This window comes from Salmo trutta, chromosome 1, assembly GCF_901001165.1.
Source record: "Salmo trutta chromosome 1, fSalTru1.1, whole genome shotgun sequence".
NCBI lineage: Eukaryota > Metazoa > Chordata > Actinopteri > Salmoniformes > Salmonidae > Salmo > Salmo trutta.
The window spans coordinates 76,931,602-76,954,128 of NC_042957.1; the positions used below are offsets into that span (position 1 = coordinate 76,931,602).

A 22,527-nucleotide genomic window follows, 5' to 3' on the forward strand; every position below is an offset into this window, starting at 1 on the left:
AAAGCATCTCCCAATCCAGCTCAGTCCACTTGAATCAGACGGTGAGCTACTATGCCCTGACGCGCGTCGTGCTTCATGGTGATGCTGTGGGTTACCAGGTGCTGGTGGAGGGACAGGGACCTTCAAGGTCTGCCTGCCTCCTTCCTCGGCCTCTTTCCCCGGGGCGAGAGGAACCCCAACCTCCTGTTGCTTCTTGATGAAAGTCAGGTGTCGGCAGACGGGACAGATGATGGTGTCTCTGATGACGCCGTCCCTGATGATACTGACTAAGGTTTTGACCAGACAGTCGTGGCAGAAAACGTGTCCGCAGCTCAGGGTCCTCTCCGTGCCGGAGAGACTATCATAACACACGGGACACTCTGAGTCCTCCTGGCTCTGCGAGTCCCGTTCCTCCGCTTGATGTCCGTCGAATGGTGTCATCCTGGAGCCTTTACTCGCTGCCTGGCAGTGCTATCTACACCGGTGGTGCACCATGGAATCACCAATAATCCTAATAACAGCTGTTGGCGCCTCGAAATTTGACTATAGTTCCAACAGCGAGAATAAAGCTGATTTCAATAGGCTAGGATCCCGAACCTACCTGCCTGAAGGTCTGTTGCACTGGCTGAGTGAAACCAAAACACATGCCACTCCTCCCATACAGGGCAGTGTCTCCCTCTCAGGGAGGGCTGTCATCTATACCCATAGGCTACACCTGTGTGACTCGCTGCTCTTCTAGTGCGTTCAGTTTCCCCTGAGCGACAAAATCAGCCAAACAGGATTTGGAATGTTTGAGAAAGAACACTGCAGATGTAATTCCAGTGACAGTCATGTCCCACCATTCTCCAAACCATGAAGTCTGACCCACAGAACAGATAAGCTATGTGTTATTGAGGTTGACTTCATAGAAATGCCTTGTAATTCATTTGATATTGGTGCACACCCTTGCGAAAAAGATTGCAGTCAGTCTGCAGTATAACTGCCGTTAGAGTGAGTATAATTGCAGTATGCTGCAAATACTGTGTACAAAATAACACAGTTCTTCTACTGCAGTAATTTTTCCAGTGCAACTGCAGTTAGTTACAGTGCAGTATAACTCACTGCAGTTATTCTGCAATTACTGCGTCCAAAATACCAGAGACAAATACATGTTTACTGCAGCTTCAAAACTGCAACCCTTTTTTTGTAAGGTCATAGCCTATAAGCTAAACATAGAATAAATACTGGCCCACTGAATACAACAACATTTTGGCTATATCCACTCAAATACGAAATACTCGCAACAGGCTACTATGGGAAGTGCAGTATTGCTACAACTATTAGCTTATTAAATTCATTTCTAGGCTGCCTGTGAATGAGGATTTGATAGGCCCTATGCGGCTCTATGGAGGCTACTGCCGACACATCATCTGACTGCACTGCATTACTAATTTCTTAGCATAATAGCGCCGCCTTGTGGTCAGGACGAGGCAAATTAGAGGTCCAACCCTGGAGCGTCACATTTGACGTACGTATGATTTCATTACGTGCCACCGCCTCGGAAGCTACGTTACTTCCGAGAGTCGCGTTGGCGTTTTCTAAACAGACAGTCATTTCGATGAAGACAGTCCAGGTCAGAAGATGTGGCGACTGTAACTGAATCTGGAGACAGATACACGGATTGGACATGCCCAGGTAAGGACATTGATTTACATATTTACGTTGGTTACTTTACCAAAAGCTAGCTAGCTGGTTAACCTGTGTTTTCGACTTTCGCGAGCTTTGAACGACGAGCAGCCAGCGGCTCACCAAACCAGTGACAGTTGAAAATAGGTTGTTGAACTTGCCGTTTGGTGCCATGCTAGTCTTGCTAGCTAATAATTATATTTGATTTGGCGACACTGTGATATTGACGAGCTAATTGTTTCCTTTTCTGGCTTACTAGTTACACATGTTTTACTGTGTGGAAACAAACAGTCAGTATCAGACAGTGTTGACATTTTGTGTTGTCTGGTGGTGGTTTCGTATGACAAGCAAAACGCCGGTTACTACTAACGTTACTAGCCGGTCTCAGCCCTTGAACCAGTTAGAGGTGATTAACGTTAGGACTGAGTGATTACCGGTCTCGTTGCCTGTGTATACCACGTCCTATTTATTCTGCCTCACCTTGTCCTTCACTGACCGTACATGGTCAGCCGACTACTGTAAACTAAATACAGTTGATCTTAGCTAATGTAATAATGTGGCATTTAGCCTAGAATGTTTCTTGCCACCAAATATTCAGGGAATGTAAATGTTGCTTATCATCATAGGGGTGGATGTCTTAATTCTACATACAGTAAGAATTTCACCTAAACTGTAGCTACAGCTTTGTTCCTTGGAGTCTAACCTGCTGCTCTGAAAGCCAATGTAATGGTGCTAGCCGGTAGCCACATGCAGTTAGCTAGTATAAAAACGGTCTAAGATCTCTACCAAATAGGGCATTCTCCAGGGTCTCACCACCACTGTTCCTCTGAGACTGGACGTCACAACAGGGAGTATGCCTGGTCGGCTGCACATCCTACCTATACACACTGCTACACACAGCGGAGCCCTACACCCTCAAATAGCCTATCCCAGACCTCTGGTGGAAGTGGGAGGATTTTAGTTTCCTGGAAATAACGTAACTCACAGAGAATTTGGTGTGAGCCCGCGTAGTGCGTCACCCACTCACTCTTTATTAAACAGCCAGACAGAGAGATGTCATCTGCATCAGAGGAAAAGAGGAAGCCAAAAGGAGAGTGGACAGGAAAACCACAGACTCCACTACCTTCCTCTGTTGGCTAGTTAGCCTGCCCTGCTCTAAGCCATGGGTAAATATAACCAGATGGTTCCTCTGCTGTTGGCTTGGTAGTAGAATCTACATTCTGTGAACCAAATTGTACCATATTCCCTATATAGTGTGCTTCTTTTGACCAGGGCTCACTGCTCTGGTCTAAAGTAGTGCACTTAATAGTGAGTAGGTTGCCATTTGGGAAACGAGCCCATGTGTTCTGCACACCAGGATGCCACCCAACATGCCTGCACTGGAATGGGTACAAAAACAGAGAAAAACATCTGTCTACGTTTTCCTGAAGCTGAGTCTTCTGTGCTGAAAATCACTGTCAGTGAGTGAACCTGGTGCTGTCTTTCATATCCTGGTTTGCTGTTTGTAAAGGAACACAACACACTACTGTCAGCTGAGTGTAACCTAAAGATTGGTCTTATTTATCACCAAGGAAACAACAGCTAGTCTGTTATTGAGACTCACATTCAAGTCTTTTGCTTCTCTGTGATAAAGGGATGAATGGAGAGACGTAAGTTTTCGAACCTTCTTCTCTCATAGCTCTGACTGTGATTTCACCTCAATGGACGTGTTGTTCACGTGATAGCCTAATAACATTACATCATGTTGGCTATACGATCTTTAGCCCAGTTCAGCTAAGTATAGCTAACATGATTTATCATTAGCCCAGTTCAGCTAAGTATATCTAACATGATGATCTTTGACGAACCATGCTAATGATTGTATAGCTAACATGATGATCTATCATTAGCCCAGTTCAGCTAAGGTCATCATGTTAGCTATACTATCATTAGCCTAGTTCAGCTAGTATCTTAGACTATGCTATGTTGACAGTATCAAAACCAGTCTTCAGTAAACAATCCCAGTTATTGCATCCCCATGCTTCAGTCTCCACCTTGGTGTTGTTGACACTCTCCTCAGGCCCACTCAGTTTCCTGAGTGAGTCCCAGTAGTAGTGGTGTAACGACAGTTTCCTGAGTGAGTCCCAGTAGTAGTGGTGTACTGCACAGTTTCCTGAGTGAGTCCCAGTAGTAGTGGTGTAACGACAGTTTCCTGAGTGAGTCCCAGTAGTAGTGGTGTGACGACAGTTTCCTGAGTGAGTCCCAGTAGTAGTGGTGTAACGCCACAGTTTCCTGAGTGAGTCCCAGTAGTAGTGGTGTAACGCCACAGTTTCCTGAGTGAGTCCCAGTAGTAGTGGTGTAACGCCACAGTTTCCTGAATGAGTCCCAGTAGTAGTGGTGTAACGCCACAGTTTCCTGAGTGAGTCCCAGTAGTAGTGGTGTGACGACAGTTTCCTGAATGAGTCCCAGTAGTAGTGGTGTAACGACACAGTTTCCTGAATGAGTCCCAGTAGTAGTGGTGTAACGACACAGTTTCCTGAATGAGTCCCAGTAGTAGTGGTGTGACGACAGTTTCCTGAGTGAGTCCCAGTGGTAGTGGTGTAACGCCACAGTTTCCTGAGTGAGTCCCAGTAGTAGTGGTGTAACGACAGTTTCCTGAGTGAGTCCCAGTAGTAGTGGTGTAACGACAGTTTCCTGAGTGAGTCCCAGTAGTAGTGGTGTAACGACAGTTTCCTGAGTGAGTCCCAGTAGTAGTGGTGTGACGACAGTTTCCTGAGTGAGTCCCAGTAGTAGTGGTGTAACGCCACAGTTTCCTGAGTGAGTCCCAGTAGTAGTGGTGTAACGCCACAGTTTCCTGAGTGAGTCCCAGTGGTAGTGGTGTAACGCCACAGTTTCCTGAGTGAGTCCCAGTAGTAGTGGTGTAACGCCACAGTTTCCTGAATGAGTCCCAGTAGTAGTGGTGTGACGACAGTTTCCTGAATGAGTCCCAGTAGTAGTGGTGTAACGACACAGTTTCCTGAATGAGTCCCAGTAGTAGTGGTGTAACGACACAGTTTCCTGAATGAGTCCCAGTAGTAGTGGTGTGACGACAGTTTCCTGAGTGAGTCCCAGTGGTAGTGGTGTAACGCCACAGTTTCCTGAGTGAGTCCCAGTAGTAGTGGTGTAACGACAGTTTCCTGAGTGAGTCCCAGTAGTAGTGGTGTAACGACAGTTTCCTGAGTGAGTCCCAGTAGTAGTGGTGTAACGACAGTTTCCTGAGTGAGTCCCAGTAGTAGTGGTGTAACGCCACAGTTTCCTGAGTGAGTCCCAGTAGTAGTGGTGTAACGACAGTTTCCTGAATGAGTCCCAGTAGTAGTGGTGTGACGACACAGTTTCCTGAGCGAGTCCCAGTAGTAGTTGTGTGACGACACAGTTTCCTGAGCGAGTCCTAGTAGTAGTGGTGTAACGACACAGTTTCTTGAGCTGCATAACACACACGCACGCTCTGCATACCATACATACACCTAGAGTAATGTGAGAGAGAACAGCTATTCTCCCTTTGACCCCATGACCCCTGGGACCTGTCTAACTGACAGATGACTCTCCCTTGTTAACTGAATTAAAAGCCATTTGACATTCTGTTAAGCAGAGTGCAGTATAGAGGATGGTGCTGGTGTTGGTGGCTGACCAGGCTGCTGACCCATCCGTCTGTTAGAGTGCTGGCCTGCTGTTGGTGTTGGGGTGGCTGACCAGGCTGCTGACCCATCCGTCTGTTAAAGCTACAACATGTCACAAAGCTACAACACTTTTTTGGGCGACCTGACCAAATTCACATAGAAATGTGAGTTATAGATACGTCATTCCCGTTGAAAGCAAGTCTAAGAAGCGGTAGGTCTGTTCTATTTCTGTGCTTCCCGTTCTGAATTTTCGTTTCTGCGTCTTCTACTTTCGGTTTTGTACACCAGTTTCAAACAGCCGAATATACTATATTTTTGCTTACAGAAAATATATTTCACAGCGGTTTAGATGGTACAATGATTCTCTACACAATGACTGCTTGTTTTGTCACAAACTGAAATTAGGCAATCTATTAGAATTTTAGCAACCAGGAAGTGGAGGAGCGATTTCTGCACAGTGTAACTTTAGAGTGCTTGTGTTGGGACAGTTTGAAGCGACTGACCCATGCATGCTGGAAATCCCTCTTAACCAGAGATGATCACTAGTAGCCTTGCCTATTCCTGGAGCTACTGGGAGGGCTGGGGACTCCCTGCTGTTCAACCTCACACAGCACACACACACTGGACCAAACGGACGTGTGCGCGTTTAATCGCAGGGTAGACATCCTCCCTCTGAGGTGGCTTTGGCCCAACCACAGCTTCATTCATAACACTGCTGCTCAGGGTTTCCACACTACTTCTGTTCCATGTGTTTGTGATTGGCATTCAACACACAAAATGGCCATGAATAGAAGTGAATGAAGCTTTTTGAAAACATGTCCAGTCTGCTGTGGCCCATGTCAAAAAAACAGGGTTAGAAGTTTTAATGAGGAGGCCCTGGTCTGTATGAAGGGGCTCTGTGGGGCCTACTGGGGGAATCCTACATCTCCTTACTGAGGAGTTGGCCTACCAAATGGCTGGTTGTCACCCAGGTGTTGCTGCTGGGTCAGTGTGGCAGGCCCTTGTTTTTAGAAGAGAGGTGGAGGGAGGCTGAATTGAAGTCAGTGGGTCTTGAATAACTGTGATGCCAGCCAGACTCCTGACAGGCCAGCCAGACTCCTGACAGACAGCCTGAGCATAAGATTAAGTACTTTTTTTTATATTTTTGCAATGAATTAGTCTGCTACTTTTCTTAGGTAAGAATAAACCCTGTTTGGTTTTCTGCCATTCAAATGTTTCGGCCTACATTCAGGATACGTCTGTCTTTAACTAGCTTCAGGTGATCATGATGTTCTCCTCTTCAGGTTGTTCTACCATGGACACAGACATGATACCAACATTCACTTCAAAGGACCAAGAGATTGACTACTGGAAGGCCTTATCCCTCAAGTATAACAACAGGTATGTTCATGTCAACTGATCTAGGCTACTCAGCTCATTTAACAAAATCATTCATTGATTTATACATGGTCAAACATTGAGTTTCAGAAGATTAGACTCAGAAGTTTGTCATTGTATCTGTTGAACTACTCTCTCTCTCTCTAGGTTCCAAATTGAAACTCAAGCTAGGCACAATCTTTCACTTTGACATCTTCTCAGTAATATAATTATACATGACCAGAAAACCACATGGCTTGCTCTCGGCTCTGTTACATAATGCAAAGCTTTTATGTTTGCTCATAACACTGGAAGATGAATAACAAGGTTATGTTGTAACAGTCATGTGATCATCTGGCACATGGCCTGTTCCTCTATAGGCCTTTGTTAAAGTTACCATCGACACAGGAAGCAATGGACTCATTGGCTCAAATTAGGCCGAGTAAGTTTAGGTCTAGTTGTTCTTAGTGCTGGGGAGTCATCATTAGTGCACACCGTAGCAAAATGTCTTGTAATGGAAAACACTTGGAAGGAAAATTAGCATTTCTTATTGTACTGGTTCAGGTAGTAGCCTACCTCCCCGTTTCAGTCCCTTTTCTTCCGTTTGGTTTCTATTGAATATGACTCTGGTGTCACTTTTACAGATATCCTATATCCAGCAGGGTGTTCTAGAACAGATGTCCTATATCCAGCAGGGTGTACTAGAACAGATATGTCCTATATCCAGCAGGGTGTACTAGAACAGATATGTCCTATATCCAGCAGGGTGTACTAGAACAGATATAGCCTATATCCAGCAGGGTGTACTAGAACAGATATAGCCTATATCCAGCAGGGTGTACTAGAACAGATATGTCCTATATCCAGCAGGGTGTACTAGAACAGATATGTCCTATATCCAGCAGGGTGTTCTAGAACAGATATAGCCTATATCCAGCAGGGTGTTCTAGAACAGATATAGCCTATATCCAGCAGGGTGTTCTAGAACAGATATAGCCTATATCCAGCAGGGTGTTCTAGAACAGATATAGCCTATATCCAGCAGGGTGTTCTAGAACAGATATAGCCTATATCCAGCAGGGTGTTCTAGAACAGATATAGCCTATATCCAGCAGGGTGTTCTAGAACAGATATAGCCTATATCCAGCAGGGTGTTCTAGAACAGATATAGCCTATATCCAGCAGGGTGTTCTAGAACAGATATAGCCTATATCCAGCAGGGTGTTCTAGAACAGATATAGCCTATATCCAGCAGGGTGTTCTAGAACAGATATAGCCTATATCCAGCAGGGTGTTCTAGAACAGATATAGCCTATATCCAGCAGGGTGTACTAGAACAGATATAGCCTATATCCAGCAGGGTGTACTAGAACAGATATAGCCTATATCCAGCAGGGTGTACTAGAACAGATATAGCCTATATCCAGCAGGGTGTACTAGAACAGATATAGCCTATATCCAGCAGGGTGTACTAGAACAGATATAGCCTATATCCAGCAGGGTGTTCTAGAACATATATAGCCTATATCCAGCAGGGTGTTCTAGAACATATATAGCCTATATCCAGCAGGGTGTTCTAGAACAGATATAGCCTATATCCAGCAGGGTGTTCTAGAACAGATATAGCCTATATCCAGCAGGGTGTTCTAGAACAGATATAGCCTATATCCAGCAGGGTGTACTAGAACAGATATAGCCTATATCCAGCAGGGTGTTCTAGAACAGATATAGCCTATATCCAGCAGGGTGTTCTAGAACAGATATAGCCTATATCCAGCATGTTACTAGATCAACATGATACAGGTCTACAGTATTAACTATGTTACTAGTTCAGAATGATACAGGTCTACAGTATTAACTGTTACTAGTTCAGAATGATACAGGTCTACAGTATTAACTATGCTACTAGTTCAGAATGCTACAGGTCTACAGTATTAACTATGTTACTAGATCAACATGATACAGGTCTACAGTATTAACTATGTTACTAGTTCAGAATGATACAGGTCTACAGTATTAACTATGTTACTAGTTCAGAATGATACAGGTCTACACTATTAACTATGTTACTAGTTCAGAATGATACAGGTCTACACTATTAACTATGTTACTAGTTCAGAATGATGTAGTCCTACAGTCCTGCACATGTTCAAGTGGTTCTGTTTTCCCAGGCTCTGTAGAGCCAGACCCTGTCAGTGTTGACACAACACATTCTAGAGTATAGGCCTAGTGTGTGTTCATGAGGAGGTCCCAGATGGCTGCGCTACACACACACACAAAAAATTTGATATTCTAACTTACGCCTATTTAACACACACACACACACACACACACACACACACAACATGTGCACTATGCACACACACGTATACATGGATTTTGTATTGTAGAGTAGTGACCTGAGTGTGAACACTTAATGTGTTGCGAAATCTGGTGTGTAATGTGATGTTTTTTATTGTATATAACCGCCATAATGTTGCTGGACCCCAGGAAGAGTAGCTGCTGCCTTGGCAGGAACAAATGGGGATCCATAATAAACCCCAGGAAGAGTAGCTGCTGCCTTGGCAGGAACAAATGGGGATCCATAATAAACCCCAGGAAGAGTAGCTGCTGCCTTGGCAGGAACTAATGGGGATCCATAATAAACCCCAGGAAGAGTAGCTGCTGCCTTGGCAGGAATTAATGGGGATCCATAATAAACCCCAGGAAGAGTAGCTGCTGCCTTGGCAGGAATTAATGGGGATCCATAATAAACCCCAGGAAGAGTAGCTGCTACCTTGGCAGGAACTAATGGGGATCCATAATAAATACAAATACTTGTTTGTACACAGTGGTATTTTGGTCATATTGTCTGATATGTTATGATGTATATTGGTCCCGTGTGGCTCAGTTGGTAGAGCATGGTGTTTGCAATGCCAGGGTTGTGGGTTCGATTCCCACGGGGGACCAGTACGGAGAAAAAAATGTATGAATTGTATGCATTCACTACTGTAAGTCGCTCTGGATAAGAGTGTCTGCTAAATGACTAAAATGTAAATGTAAAAATGTCTGAAAACAGTGATGTTGTCAGAGGGAAGGTAACCGAAGTCATTCCAGTAACCGTGTGTGTGTGCTTCTGGTACGGTAACCGTGTGTGTGTGTGCTTCTGGTACGGTAACCGTGTGTGTGTGTGTGTGTGTGCTTCTGGTACGGTAACCGTGTGTGTGTGTGTGCTTCTGGTACGGTAACCGTGTGTGTGTGCTTCTGGTACGGTAACCGTGTGTGTGTGTGTGTGTGTGTGTGCTTCTGGTACGGTAACTGTGTGTGTGTGCTTCTGGTACGGTAACCGTGTGTGTGTGTGTGTGCTTCTGGTACGGTAACCGTGTGTGTGTGCTTCTGGTACGGTAACCGTGTGTGTGTGTGTGTGTGCTTCTGGTACGGTAACCGTGTGTGTGTGCTTCTGGTACGGTAACCGTGTGTGTGTGTGTGCTTCTGGTACGGTAACCGTGTGTGTGTGTGTGCTTCTGGTACGGTAACCGTGTGTGTGTGTGTGTGTGTGTGTGTGTGTGTGTGTGTGTGTGTGTGTGTGTGTGTGTGCTTCTGGTACGGTAACCGTGTGTGTGTGTGTGTGCTTCTGGTACGGTAACCGTGTGTGTGTGTGTGTGTGTGTGTGTACTTCTGGTACGGTAACCGTGTGTGTGTGTGCTTCTGGTACGGTAACCGTGTGTGTTTCTGGTACGGTAACCGTGTGTGTGTGTGTGTGTGTGTGCTTCTGGTACGGTAACCGTGTGTGTGTGTGTGTGTGCTTCTGGTACGGTAACCGTGTGTGTGCTTCTGGTACGGTAACCGTGTGTGTGTGTGTGTGCTTCTGGTACGGTAACTGTGTGTGGAATGAGCAGGGAAACCCAGTAAGGCCAAGGATGGAGCAGTGGCTGCCAGTTAAACTGACCCCAGAGCTGTCGAACCCTGTTAATGTGTGTGTCACTCAGACCTTTTCTGTTCCAAGGGTCATCCCTGGTCAGTGGAACTATGTATCTGTAGCCTGGTCCCAGATCTGTTTGTACGATCATCTCAACTCCTTGTCATGCAAAAACAGTGGTCCTTTGTATCTCAGTTGTAATGCCAGAGTAGTGGGTTCGATTCCTGGGACCACCCATGTGTAAAATATATGAACGCATGACTGTAAGTCACTTTAAGATAAGTGTCTGCTAAATGGCATGTTATTATTTTACAGCACAAACAGATCCTGGTCCAGGCTAACATATCTGGCTACCAGGTTAGTATACCATGCCTTAGGTTCTCACACATGAACCAACCCTTCTAATTCAATTCAATGGAGTCACCTGACTGAATGAAGGGCATGGAAAGTCTGCATTCATTCAGCTCTAGCATGGCATTGGCCTTTGTCATGACAGATGAGTCAGGGGCCATGCAGAACCATTCTAGTTCCATTACATCTATGACCAGACAGACGTTAAGTTCTAGGTGTTTTATGTCTATGGACAGACGGATGATAGACTGATATACAGCCACATGGGACAAGAGAAGGTGCTATGCTACAATCCAGGAGTCCAGACCTTTCAGCTAGGTCTATCTGTAGATATTACTGGACTGTATTACTAGGTTGTATCTAGCACATACTGTGTGGGTCAGTAAGTCTGGACACAGTCCAGTGAGTCTGAATATAGACTGAATACAGACTGTCTCAAAGCTCTATCAGACCTCAGTCCAGAGACAGTACCTCGGGTCTGATGGAGCTTTGAGACAGTACCTCGGGTCTGATGGAGCTTTGAGACAGTACCTCGGGTCTGATGGAGCTTTGAGACAGTACCTCGGGTCTGATGGAGCTTTGAGACAGACAGTACCTCGGGTCTGATGGAGCTTTGAGACAGACAGTACCTCGGGTCTGATGGAGCTTTGAGACAGACAGTACCTCGGGTCTGATGGAGCTTTGAGACAGACAGTACCTCGGGTCTGATGGAGCTTTGAGACAGACAGTACCTCGGGTCTGATGGAGCTTTGAGACAGACAGTACCTCGGGTCTGATGGAGCTTTGAGACAGACAGTACCTCGGGTCTGATGGAGCTTTGAGACAGACAGTACCTCGGGTCTGATGGAGCTTTGAGACCTCAGCAGGGGTTTGTCATTAGAGGATACAGATGGCTCCTATATGCCTGCTGCTGTTCAGTGTGTTCTTAGAGGGGCGAGGGGTCAAGGGGTCTGGAGACAGGATATTATGAGTTAAGAGACCGGGTGTGTTCAGACATGTTCCACTGACCACAGGATAGGCCTAGGTCTGACTGTCCAGGGGATGTGACTACCACTCATTAGTACCACAATTGATCATTAAATAACAGTCCCTCCCATGTGTCCTCCAGCTACCATGAGGCCAAGGAGGAGCTGGTGGAGTTGCAGGAGAGACGGTATGGTAGTGGATGTGTGTGACTGTGTGTAACAGTCCGTTTTCTCCCGTGTCTTCCTCAGTTACCATGAGGCCCAGGAGGAGTTGTTGGAGTTCCAGGAAGGGAGCAGAGAGCTGGAGGCGGAGTTAGAGGCCCAGCTAGGACAGGCTGAACACCGCATCAGAGACCTGCACACAGAGAACCAAAGACTGAAGAGCGAGTTGGACAACCTCAAGGTAACATACGCAGGAACGGACACATACACACACACACACACACACACACACACACACACACACACATAGACCCACAGACAGAGGGGTTAGAACCAAACACTGAAGTGTGAGCTGGATAACCTCAAGGTAAATGTTGTGCCTCTTCGTGTTAGAATTAAACAAATATGTGAAATGGTTGGGGATTCGGTTTTGGCAAACGCTGTTCCTGAGGATTCGGTTTGGCAAACGCTGTTCCTGAGGATTCGGTTTGGCAAAGCTGTTCCTGAGGATTCGGTTTTGGCAAACGCTGTTCCTGAGGATTCGGTTTTGGCAAACGCTGTTCCTGAGGATTCGGTTTTGGCAAACGCTGTTCCTGAGGATTCGGTTTTGGCAAACGCTGTTCCTGAGGATTCGGTTTTGGCAAACGCTGTTCCTGAGGATTCGGTTTTGGCAAACGCTGTTCCTGAGGATTCGGTTTTGGCAAACGCTGTTCCTGAGGATTCGGTTTTGGCAAACGCTGTTCCTGAGGATTCGGTTTTGGCAAACGCTGTTCCTGAGGATTCGGTTTTGGCAAACGCTGTTCCTGAGGATTCGGTTTTGGCAAACGCTGTTCCTGAGGATTCGGTTTCGGCAAACGCTGTTCCTGAGGATTCGGTTTCGGCAAACGCTGTTCCTGAGGATTCGGTTTCGGCAAACGCTGTTCCTGAGGATTCGGTTTCGGCAAACGCTGTTCCTGAGGATTCGGTTTCGGCAAACGCTGTTCCTGAGGATTCGGTTTCGGCAAACGCTGTTCCTGAGGATTCGGTTTCGGCAAACGCTGTTCCTGAGGATTCGGTTTCGGCAAACGCTGTTCCTGAGGATTCGGTTTCGGCAAACGCTGTTCCTGAGGATTCGGTTTCGGCAAACGCTGTTCCTGAGGATTCGGTTTCGGCAAACGCTGTTCCTGAGGATTCGGTTTCGGCAAACGCTGTTCCTGAGGATTCGGTTTCGGCAAACGCTGTTCCTGAGGATTCGGTTTCGGCAAACGCTGTTCCTGAGGATTCGGTTTCGGCAAACGCTGTTCCTGAGGATTCGGTTTCGGCAAACGCTGTTCCTGAGGATTCGGTTTCGGCAAACGCTGTTCCTGAGGATTCGGTTTCGGCAAACGCTGTTCCTGAGGATTCGGTTTCGGCAAACGCTGTTCCTGAGGATTCGGTTTCGGCAAACGCTGTTCCTGAGGATTCGGTTTCGGCAAACGCTGTTCCTGAGGATTCGGTTTCGGCAAACGCTGTTCCTGAGGATTCGGTTTCGGCAAACGCTGTTCCTGAGGATTCGGTTTCGGCAAACGCTGTTCCTGAGGATTCGGTTTCGGCAAACGCTGTTCCTGAGGATTCGGTTCCGGCAAACACTGGATTACAGTTCCAGAACATCAGTTAACATCACCCATTCACCAGGGACTGGAAACAGGGCTCAACAACTACATCTGGATGTCAGAGTAAAGCCACACTCCTGGATGCCCCTGCTGCCTGCCAGAGAGAGAGAGAGCTGCATGTGTTGGCTGGCTGACCAGCACATCACTGGTTAGATCACTAGTGCTGGCCAGCTTTATCACTGACCAGGATGTAGATCACTGAGATAATAGAACATGATGCTAACTAGGATGTCGATCACTGGGATAATAGAACATGATGCTAACCAGGATGTAGAGCACTGGGATAAAAGAACATGATGCTAACCAGGATGTAGATCACTGGGATAATAGAACATGATGCTAATCAGGATGTAGAGCACTGAGATAATAGAACATGATGCTAATCAGGATGTAGAGCACTGAGATAATAGAACATGATGCTAATCAGGATGTAGAGCACTGAGATAATAGAACATGATGCTAATCAGGATGTAGATCAATGGGATAATAGAACATGATGCTAATCAGGATGTAGAGCACTGAGATAATAGAACATGATGCTAATCAGGATGTAGAGCACTGAGATAATAGAACATGATGCTAATCAGGATGTAGAGCACTGAGATAATAGAACATGATGCTAATCAGGATGTAGAGCACTGAGATAATAGAACATGATGCTAATCAGGATGTAGATCAATGGGATAATAGAACATGATGCTAATCAGGATGTAGAGCACTGAGATAATAGAACATGATGCTAATCAGGATGTAGAGCACTGAGATAATAGAACATGATGCTAATCAGGATGTAGAGCACTGAGATAATAGAACATGATGCTAATCAGGATGTAGAGCACTGAGATAATAGAACATGATGCTAATCAGGATGTAGAGCACTGAGATAATAGAACATGATGCTAATCAGGATGTAGAGCACTGAGATAATAGAACATGATGCTAATCAGGATGTAGAGCACTGGGATAATAGAACATGATGCTAATCAGGATGTAGATCACTGGGATAATCGAACATGATGCTAATCAGGATGTAGAGCACTGAGATAATAGAACATGATGCTAATCAGGATGTAGAGCACTGAGATAATAGAACATGATGCTAATCAGGATGTAGAGCACTGAGATAATAGAACATGATGCTAATCAGGATGTAGATCACTGGGATAATAGAACATGATGCTAATCAGGATGTAGAGCACTGAGATAATAGAACATGATGCTAATCAGGATGTAGATCAATGGGATAATAGAACATGATGCTAATCAGGATGTAGAGCACTGAGATAAAATAACACATGCTTCTTTATGATGAGGTGCTGTCTTTCATGACCATTTCCTTCTGTCCGTGGGATAACCATGTTGATGTGTGTTAGTCTGTTAGACTACATATGGCCGCAACATGTGAGTGTGCAGTAGACTAGAGAAGCTAAAGTTCTATGATCGGGCCATGGAGGACTATGATTCATGTGAGGCCGTAGAGCTTGGGGCCGTAGAGCTGGGGCTATCCTTGCTGTTGACCCAGACCTTAGGCTTACTTGATTCTGACACCTATGAGCCATTCTTCACCCCTCGCCAGAGAACGAAGGAGTTCTAGAGTCTATGAACACTGAGAATGTTAACATTAAGAAAGTTGGCATGTCAACACTCCCTTCCACCGCTCACCTCAGTCATCAATGCAACCATCTCCACACACTCATTCGCTCTCCATGTTGTCTGAACGTTGTTCTCTCTCCCTCCTCTCCCCCTGTAGGAGAAGTTGGAGCAGCAGTATGCTCAGAGCTATAAGCAGGTCTCCATGTTAGAGGATGACCTGGGACAGACCAGAGGAATCAAGGAACAGCTTCATAAATACGTCAGAGAACTGGAGCAGGCCAACGATGACCTGGAGAGAGCCAAGAGGTCACTATATACCACAGTAGAACTAAACTAACGTTACTAACGCAGCCATTCAAATGTTTTAGTTGAGTTCAGGCCTAGGTTGTAGGCTAAGTGGATGCTGGCTGGTAGCTGTGCCTCAGTATCACATGTAGTGGTCACATACACATATTTAGCAGATGTCATTGTGGGTGTAGTGAAATACTTGTAAAGGTGTTAACCCAGTTATCCAACCCACACAGATACTGCTTCTGCTACTAACCGTTGTCCACCCCAACTCCTCTCCTCCTCCCTCCCTCAGGGCGACCATCGTATCTCTGGAGGACTTTGAGGGTCGTCTGAACCAGGCCATAGAGAGGAATGCCTTCCTGGAGAGTGAGCTGGATGAGAAGGAGTCTCTACTGGTCTCAGTACAGAGACTGAAGGATGAAGCCAGAGGTATGAAGACATGAAACACCTAGCCTACCTCTATCTCAGACCTACCCTTTCTGTTATGTCTAATACGGCTGTATTAAAGTCAGCTGGATGAGAAGGAGTCTAGTGATCTCAGTACAGAGACTGAAGGATGAAGCCAGCGGTATGGATGGGGATAACACCAAACTCCCTGTCCCCCTAAGCTCCCTGTCCCCCTAAACTCCCTGTCCCCCACTAATCATGGGCTTGATGATAGTAGACCAGTGTAATCAGATGTAGTGATAGTACTGGAGTATATGAAATAGTTGTCTGGCTGGTACTTGAGGAGAGGGTTGTGAAACACTGCTCTATCCATTAGGTAGAATCTGTATTGGTGTGACTGATGCCTCAGACCTGAGACAAGAGCTGGCGGTGAGGGAGAAGACTGCAGACAGAATGTCATGTCTGTTATCATGTCTGTATTGGTGCTTATCTCATGTCTGTCTATCTGCCCCCCCCCCCCCCCCCCCCCAGACCTGAGACAGGAGATGGTGGTGAGGGAGAGGACTGCAGACAGGATGTCAGCCCCCAGCTCTCCTACCCTGGACATGGACAAGATGGACTCTGCTGTCCAGGCCTCCCTGTCCCTGCCTGTCACCCCTGTAGGGAAGGGTATGGAACACCCGTTCATCAACCCTAAATCATCAGGTAGGTCAACAGCCGTGTCTTCTAACAGACCTGGGTGGAAATAGTGTTTTCTCTCTAATACTTTACATGTGCTTTATTGAGCTTGCCGGGAACAATGGAATCCATGGAAGAGTCTCAAAAGTCCCTCCATGCACTCAATTAAATGCTCAAAGTGTTTTGAAAGTATATAAATACTATTTGAACCCAGGTCTGTTATTTAGTTCCTTCACTTTTGGAGCTGTACCTCCATGTTAAACAGTTTCTAGGTATCTGTCATGTGCTCCTCTTTATCTCCTCTCCTCTCTCTCTCTCTACAGTGTTAACAAATGGCTGTGGGCCTGGTGGCTCACCTCTGACCCCATCAGCAAGAATCTCTGCTCTTAATATTGTTGGGGACCTTCTTAGAAAAGTGGGGGTAAATATCAGACTTGTTTCTTGTAGCAATGTTTTCCATTGCCATTGCTATGTATCCATCCTCTATGAAGCTAATGTTGACGACAAAACATTATGAACACTCTTCTTGAGTGAACCCAACAGTTTGGCTTCCGTCTCCTCTCTTGACAGCAGAGTATATTGGAAAGGTGTCTGACCTGAATTAAAGGTTACAACAGAATCCACAGCTTGTGATTAGTCTAATGTAGGCCATGTGTGTCTGTCCTTAGGCGCTGGAGTCCAAGCTGGCTGCATGTAGGAACTTTGCCAAGGACCAGGCAGTGAGGAAAACCTACTCCACGTCATCCACCAACATGATCACTGGGAACAGAAACCTCATCAACAGCAACGCCACCAAGTTCTCCCACTCACTACACACCACCTACTACGACAAAACGTGAGTTGCTCTGTCTCTCTCGCAGGAGTATTCCTACTGATCCATCTCTCTGCTTGACTTCCTGTCTGCAGTGTTCGTGTGACTCGCTCCGAGACAGTAGAAGAAGTGACAGGCTGAATGGACTCTCCCATGTTTAATCAGAGTTGGTCTAACCAGAGTATGTAGAGAATACCCAAACAGCTTTCTATTTGATATTGTGAATGAACTAACTTCTGTCTTCTTGGTTTGTCTCTGTCTGGTGTTGTCCCCCACAGGGCTGTGAATGGACTGGACCCCAGCACCCTGACTGCCCTGGCGTCACCCCGGACTGTCTCCCCTCCTGGCATGCTGCCTCTCACCGTTTAGCATGGCCCCAACCTCTGTACAAGCTCCCCGCAGAACAAGGGTACCCCTCATCCTTCACCCCAACCTCACATCCTCCGTCACCCCAAACCCCCCCCACACCAAATCTCTGTACAACTCCTGTATGCCCCGCAGAACACTGAGAGGAGAGAACACTTGAAGAACCGTTACTGTGTGTGTGTGTGTGTGTGTGTGTGGGAGAGACACTTGACTGAATGATTGAAAAGGCCTCACTCACCTATGAGTGGGGTGGGGTTGGATGCTGAGTGTGTTTGTGTGTATTTAACATACAGGCACATGCCTCTGCCTGAGCTTTGCTCATGTGGATGATGTGTTGGTGACCTCTGTGCTCTGGAGTGTCTCCATTTTGTCTCCATCAGTTTATCAGTTTCACTCTATAACAGCTATATAACAGCAACTGTACCTGACAAATGTCCCCAACGGACTGCAGCTTCCTTCCTCTTAACCTTTTATTTTCTTCTCTGAATGAATTGCACAATTACAAATAATTTATATTTACAATGTTGTATTTAAAAATGAAAAGGGACTTTTTGCAAAGTTAGATGATTTCATCATTACTGTATGTATGCTTTAAGATGCAATGTTTATGTTATGGGGTCAGATGGAGTTGATGACCCTTAACCCCCATGTTCAGAAGAATGACTGAATTAATGTTTACTGTGTTCAGCCTGTGATCAGAACCATGTTCTCTTATTGGGCTGCATCTCAATAGCCCAGTTAATAGCCTCATCTCCTCTCCTTCCTCTCAATAGTCCAGTTAGTCTTGGAGAGAATGAGAAAACAGGACTGGTAAAAGCAATGTGGATGATCTATCTCTACCAGAAATGAGCTTTCACCTGTAATTTCCTTCCCATCAGTGCAGAGGAGGGAAAGGAGAGAAGATGAGGAAACCACTTCATACTATTGAGATGCACCCTCAAGTCCCTATTGTCGTGGATGTGGGCTGACCAGACAGAACAGACCGGTCAGCTGGTGGACCATCTGTAGTCTGGTAGGGAGGGATGGACCTCCATGTTAAATAGCCTGGAAACATCAGCTGCTGTCCTCTTCATTAATGAAGTTAGGTCCGCTTCACCACAGACTGTACTGTCCTAATGGCACCCTCACTATCTAGTGCACTCCTTATGACCATGGGGCATATTCCCTATGTAGTGCACTCCTTTTGACCAGGGACCATGGGGCTCTGGTGTAAATTAATGCACTACATAGGAATAGTGTCATTTTGGACTCAGTCCTTCTTTATATAAGCCTGGGATGGATGACCGGTGATGTTCAGGGAAAGACTAAGTCCTTACTACTTTATACAAGCCTTGGATGGATGGCTGTGTTTTTACATGAGGTTGGCACCATGTTAAAATAATCCCCTTTCCCTATTCTGATGCGTAACTAGTATCAGACAAAACTGTTGCTTATAGAGACAAACAAGTCAACCCTGAGCACAGCAGAGCGTCAGACAAAACTTACTTATTCACATTGAGATATATATTACACTGTCCTGTACTGTGCACCTGTTGATGGTCGAATCTTATCCAGCTAACATCCTGTCTACCATAACCTGCAGAACAGAATATCCAGCAACAATAACCCAGCAGTCCAACCATCTAACAGGTATAGGGTGAAGTTGCCTTAGATGCTGACCGTGGGTCAGTTTTTCCCTTTACCCCACTAATGGTTAAGGTTAGGATTGGGGAGGGGAAGCTGATCCTAGATCTGTACCTAGGGGAAACCTCACCCTAGAGCTATCTAACAGTGGGTCACGCTCATCCCTTTTTCTAGACTAGATCCTATCCTGGTTAAACCAGACTGAATGCTGTGTTCACCATGAGGGGACTGCTCAGTCTAGTTTTAATCAGGCTAAAAATGCTCATCTTTGACTAATATGCAAATTGCTATTGGTGACCATTTTGTCACGTTGGCTCCTGTCCTGTCGATGAAACGTTTGTAATAGAGAACCTCATCTCAGAATGACATGCCTCTTCCTGGTCTCTGTCGTTGATATTCACTTATGATTTATTTTACATCCCCCATTCTGCCTGTATCTTCATCTGGGGTTAATAGTGCTCCCTCCTATCACAGCCTTAAATGAAAAGCCTTAAGGCCAGTTTCCTGGACACAGATTAAAGCTGCAATATATAGCTTTTTGGGTGACCTGACCAAATTTACATAGAAATGTTATAGATCTGTTATTTTCATTGAAAGCAAGTCTAAGAAAGTGGTAGATCTGTTATTTTTCTATGCTTCCTGTTTTATAGTTTTGTTTTTGGGTCTTTTTACTTTCTGTTTTGTACACCAGCTTCAAATCTGCTGAAAATACAATGTTTTTGGTTATGGAAAATATATTTCACTGCGGTTTAGATGCTACAATGATTCTCTACACTATACTTGCTTGTTTTCTCACAAGTTGAAATTCGAATTCTAGCAACCAGGAAATGGCGGTGGGATTTCTGCATAGTGCATCTTTAAGCCTAGTCTTGGACTAAACACTTTCAATGGAGATTCTCCATTCAGAATGATTTAGAATCCAGCACTAGGCTTAATCTGTGTCCAGGAAACTGGTCCTAAAACTATTCCAGGACTATCATTTGGAGTGCTTGCTTACTCCCATGGTCTATGATGTCACCCACCTTTACCACATCACTCTGTGCTCTGTCAGCCTGTTGCTATGTCCCCATGTATACAGGTTTGGAACTAAGCATGGTAACTCTGTCTAACAAATTTGTACATACCAACGTTTGGCATTATTACAGTTCTATTTATTTCAGATGTCTTTATGGCATGTTTAAAATGAAGAACCTGAGTTTTACTATTGTACATCAGTCCAAGATCACATATCATGATGTACAATTGGTTGTCCAGTCCGTTCGATAAAATGAAATAAAGATATTGAAAAGTAAGTACTGAAACTTTGTTGTACATCACTCATGATGCAGCTTATAAGTCTGATGAAAAGTGACCCTAAAGGTAATGTTTTCCTGACTTGGTTTGAGAGGATAGAAAGACCTGTATTATAGGAGTTACCCTCCCACTGTTATTGGCTACAAACACACAATGCTGTCTCTTTCCAGATGGACACACCCCCAACACACATACTGTACAGATCTGCTAAACACAGTGGGACAATTGTAGCCCAAAAATATAAAGGGAAATGTCCAGAATACTGTTGTCACAGTTATCAAATAAAATGTCCTTGTAAACAGGCTATAGGCATTCTGTGTTTGCGTGCAGTCTCTCTGGTTGCTGTAGGCTCCTCTTGCTGTCATGTTGAAATTTGTACTGTCTTTGGTGAAATTACTGGGGGTTTTTTTACAAGCCGAGGAGAGACGCAGTTAAGATTGATGCATAACCAGAGGAAGCGAGAGGGATCAGTCTTCTCCAGCAGGTGGCGTTGTTGCCTTTCTTTAGCTCACTAAGTGAGGAGATTTTGTATAAAGGTCAATGTGTCGAATTTGGTAAACATACATTTGAATTGATTATTTGCTACATGAGGTTTATTTTTATCAAATACTTGTTTCGTAATGCTTAGGTTAAGTGTACGGATATAATTAGGAAATGTGACATCCGGCAAATTTGAGAAAAAACACTATTGGAGTTGTCGTGAGATGGCTATGCATATTCATGATCTAGTGAACAAGTGATCAACAACAATGGGCGTGACGGATAGAAGTAGTCACTACAGGTGTGATCAAGCCTTACGTCAAAGTTGCCTGAAGCTGATTGGAAAATGCTATGCCCTGACAAGTTATTCAGAAGAAAATCCTAGGGGACAGAGTCTAATTTACATAAGGTTGGTTAACTTACCAGTGTTGACCCAAAACACACACATTTACAAACTACTTGTTTAAAGTGTTATTGCAACCATGGTGTTATTGTTTTTACAGAAGCTTATAAGTCAATTAACCTGATAATGATCCACATCATATGGGTAGAAAAATGTGTGGTATGCAGCAAAACAACTATATATATTTTGCATCCATCCTGTTCTGATCTAATGAGATGGATGTAGGATCTTCTCCAACCTAGAATCTAGGCCTTTCCCCAGTAATGAAGGACAGAAAGCTGCAGCTGTGCAGCTCACTGCCGACCACTACTGTATCGGGGAAGGACGTGGTGCAGGGGGCCTAGTGGTACAAATTGCAGCTGTTCTCACTCAGTGGAGGCAGGCAGAAGATAGGCCCTTCTTGGCATTGGTGAAGACTCCACTCAAGTTAGGGGTTAGAGGTTATATTTCATGGCAGCCTCTCCTATACCACTATTCCCAACATGTTATACCCCAGAGGTTGTAAATAAAACCTTTAAAGGTTGGTCTGACTTGTATTGTTATGGTAGGGAGCAGAAACCCATAGCCGAATGGCTTCAGACTGAGCACTTCTCACCAATTATATTTACGGAGAGCATTTTCCATTTAATAACAGGTAGTGTCCATTTATTTATAGTAATTGTGTTAATTCATTATTGCTTTCTTCCGTGGAAAAATAGAATGTATAAAAATGGCAAATATACCGAAAGCCAAATCAAGCAGAGATTTATGACTAATTAACCATGTTAATCATTGCTGAAACAAGCAAACTACAAACATTTAACCAGTTAAAGATAACGAATACATGACAATGAAATACAAATATATTTTATTAAAAACAATTCATACAAAAGTGTCAAACAAAGTGAGTGTATGTGTGTGTATGTATGTGTTACAGCGTGAGGTAAAATCACTACTTTACGTCCCCCGGGGCATTGTGAA

General features: G+C 45.0%; 1 protein-coding gene across 1 annotated transcript; it reads left to right on the forward strand.

The window, feature by feature from the left end:
• The first annotated feature begins 1,544 nt into the window (after nucleotides 1-1,544).
• On the forward strand, nucleotides 1,545-20,996 carry LOC115208161 (nuclear distribution protein nudE-like 1-B). Its single transcript, XM_029776018.1, has 9 exons — nucleotides 1,545-1,653; nucleotides 6,563-6,659; nucleotides 12,099-12,252; nucleotides 15,393-15,541; nucleotides 15,819-15,955; nucleotides 16,445-16,618; nucleotides 16,915-17,012; nucleotides 17,260-17,426; nucleotides 17,681-20,996. The coding sequence occupies exons 2-9, from the start codon at nucleotides 6,574-6,576 to the stop codon at nucleotides 17,769-17,771; spliced, it is 1,056 nt and encodes a 351-aa protein (XP_029631878.1). The 5' UTR covers nucleotides 1,545-1,653; nucleotides 6,563-6,573; the 3' UTR covers nucleotides 17,772-20,996.
• Nucleotides 20,997-22,527: the final 1,531 nt, after the last annotated feature.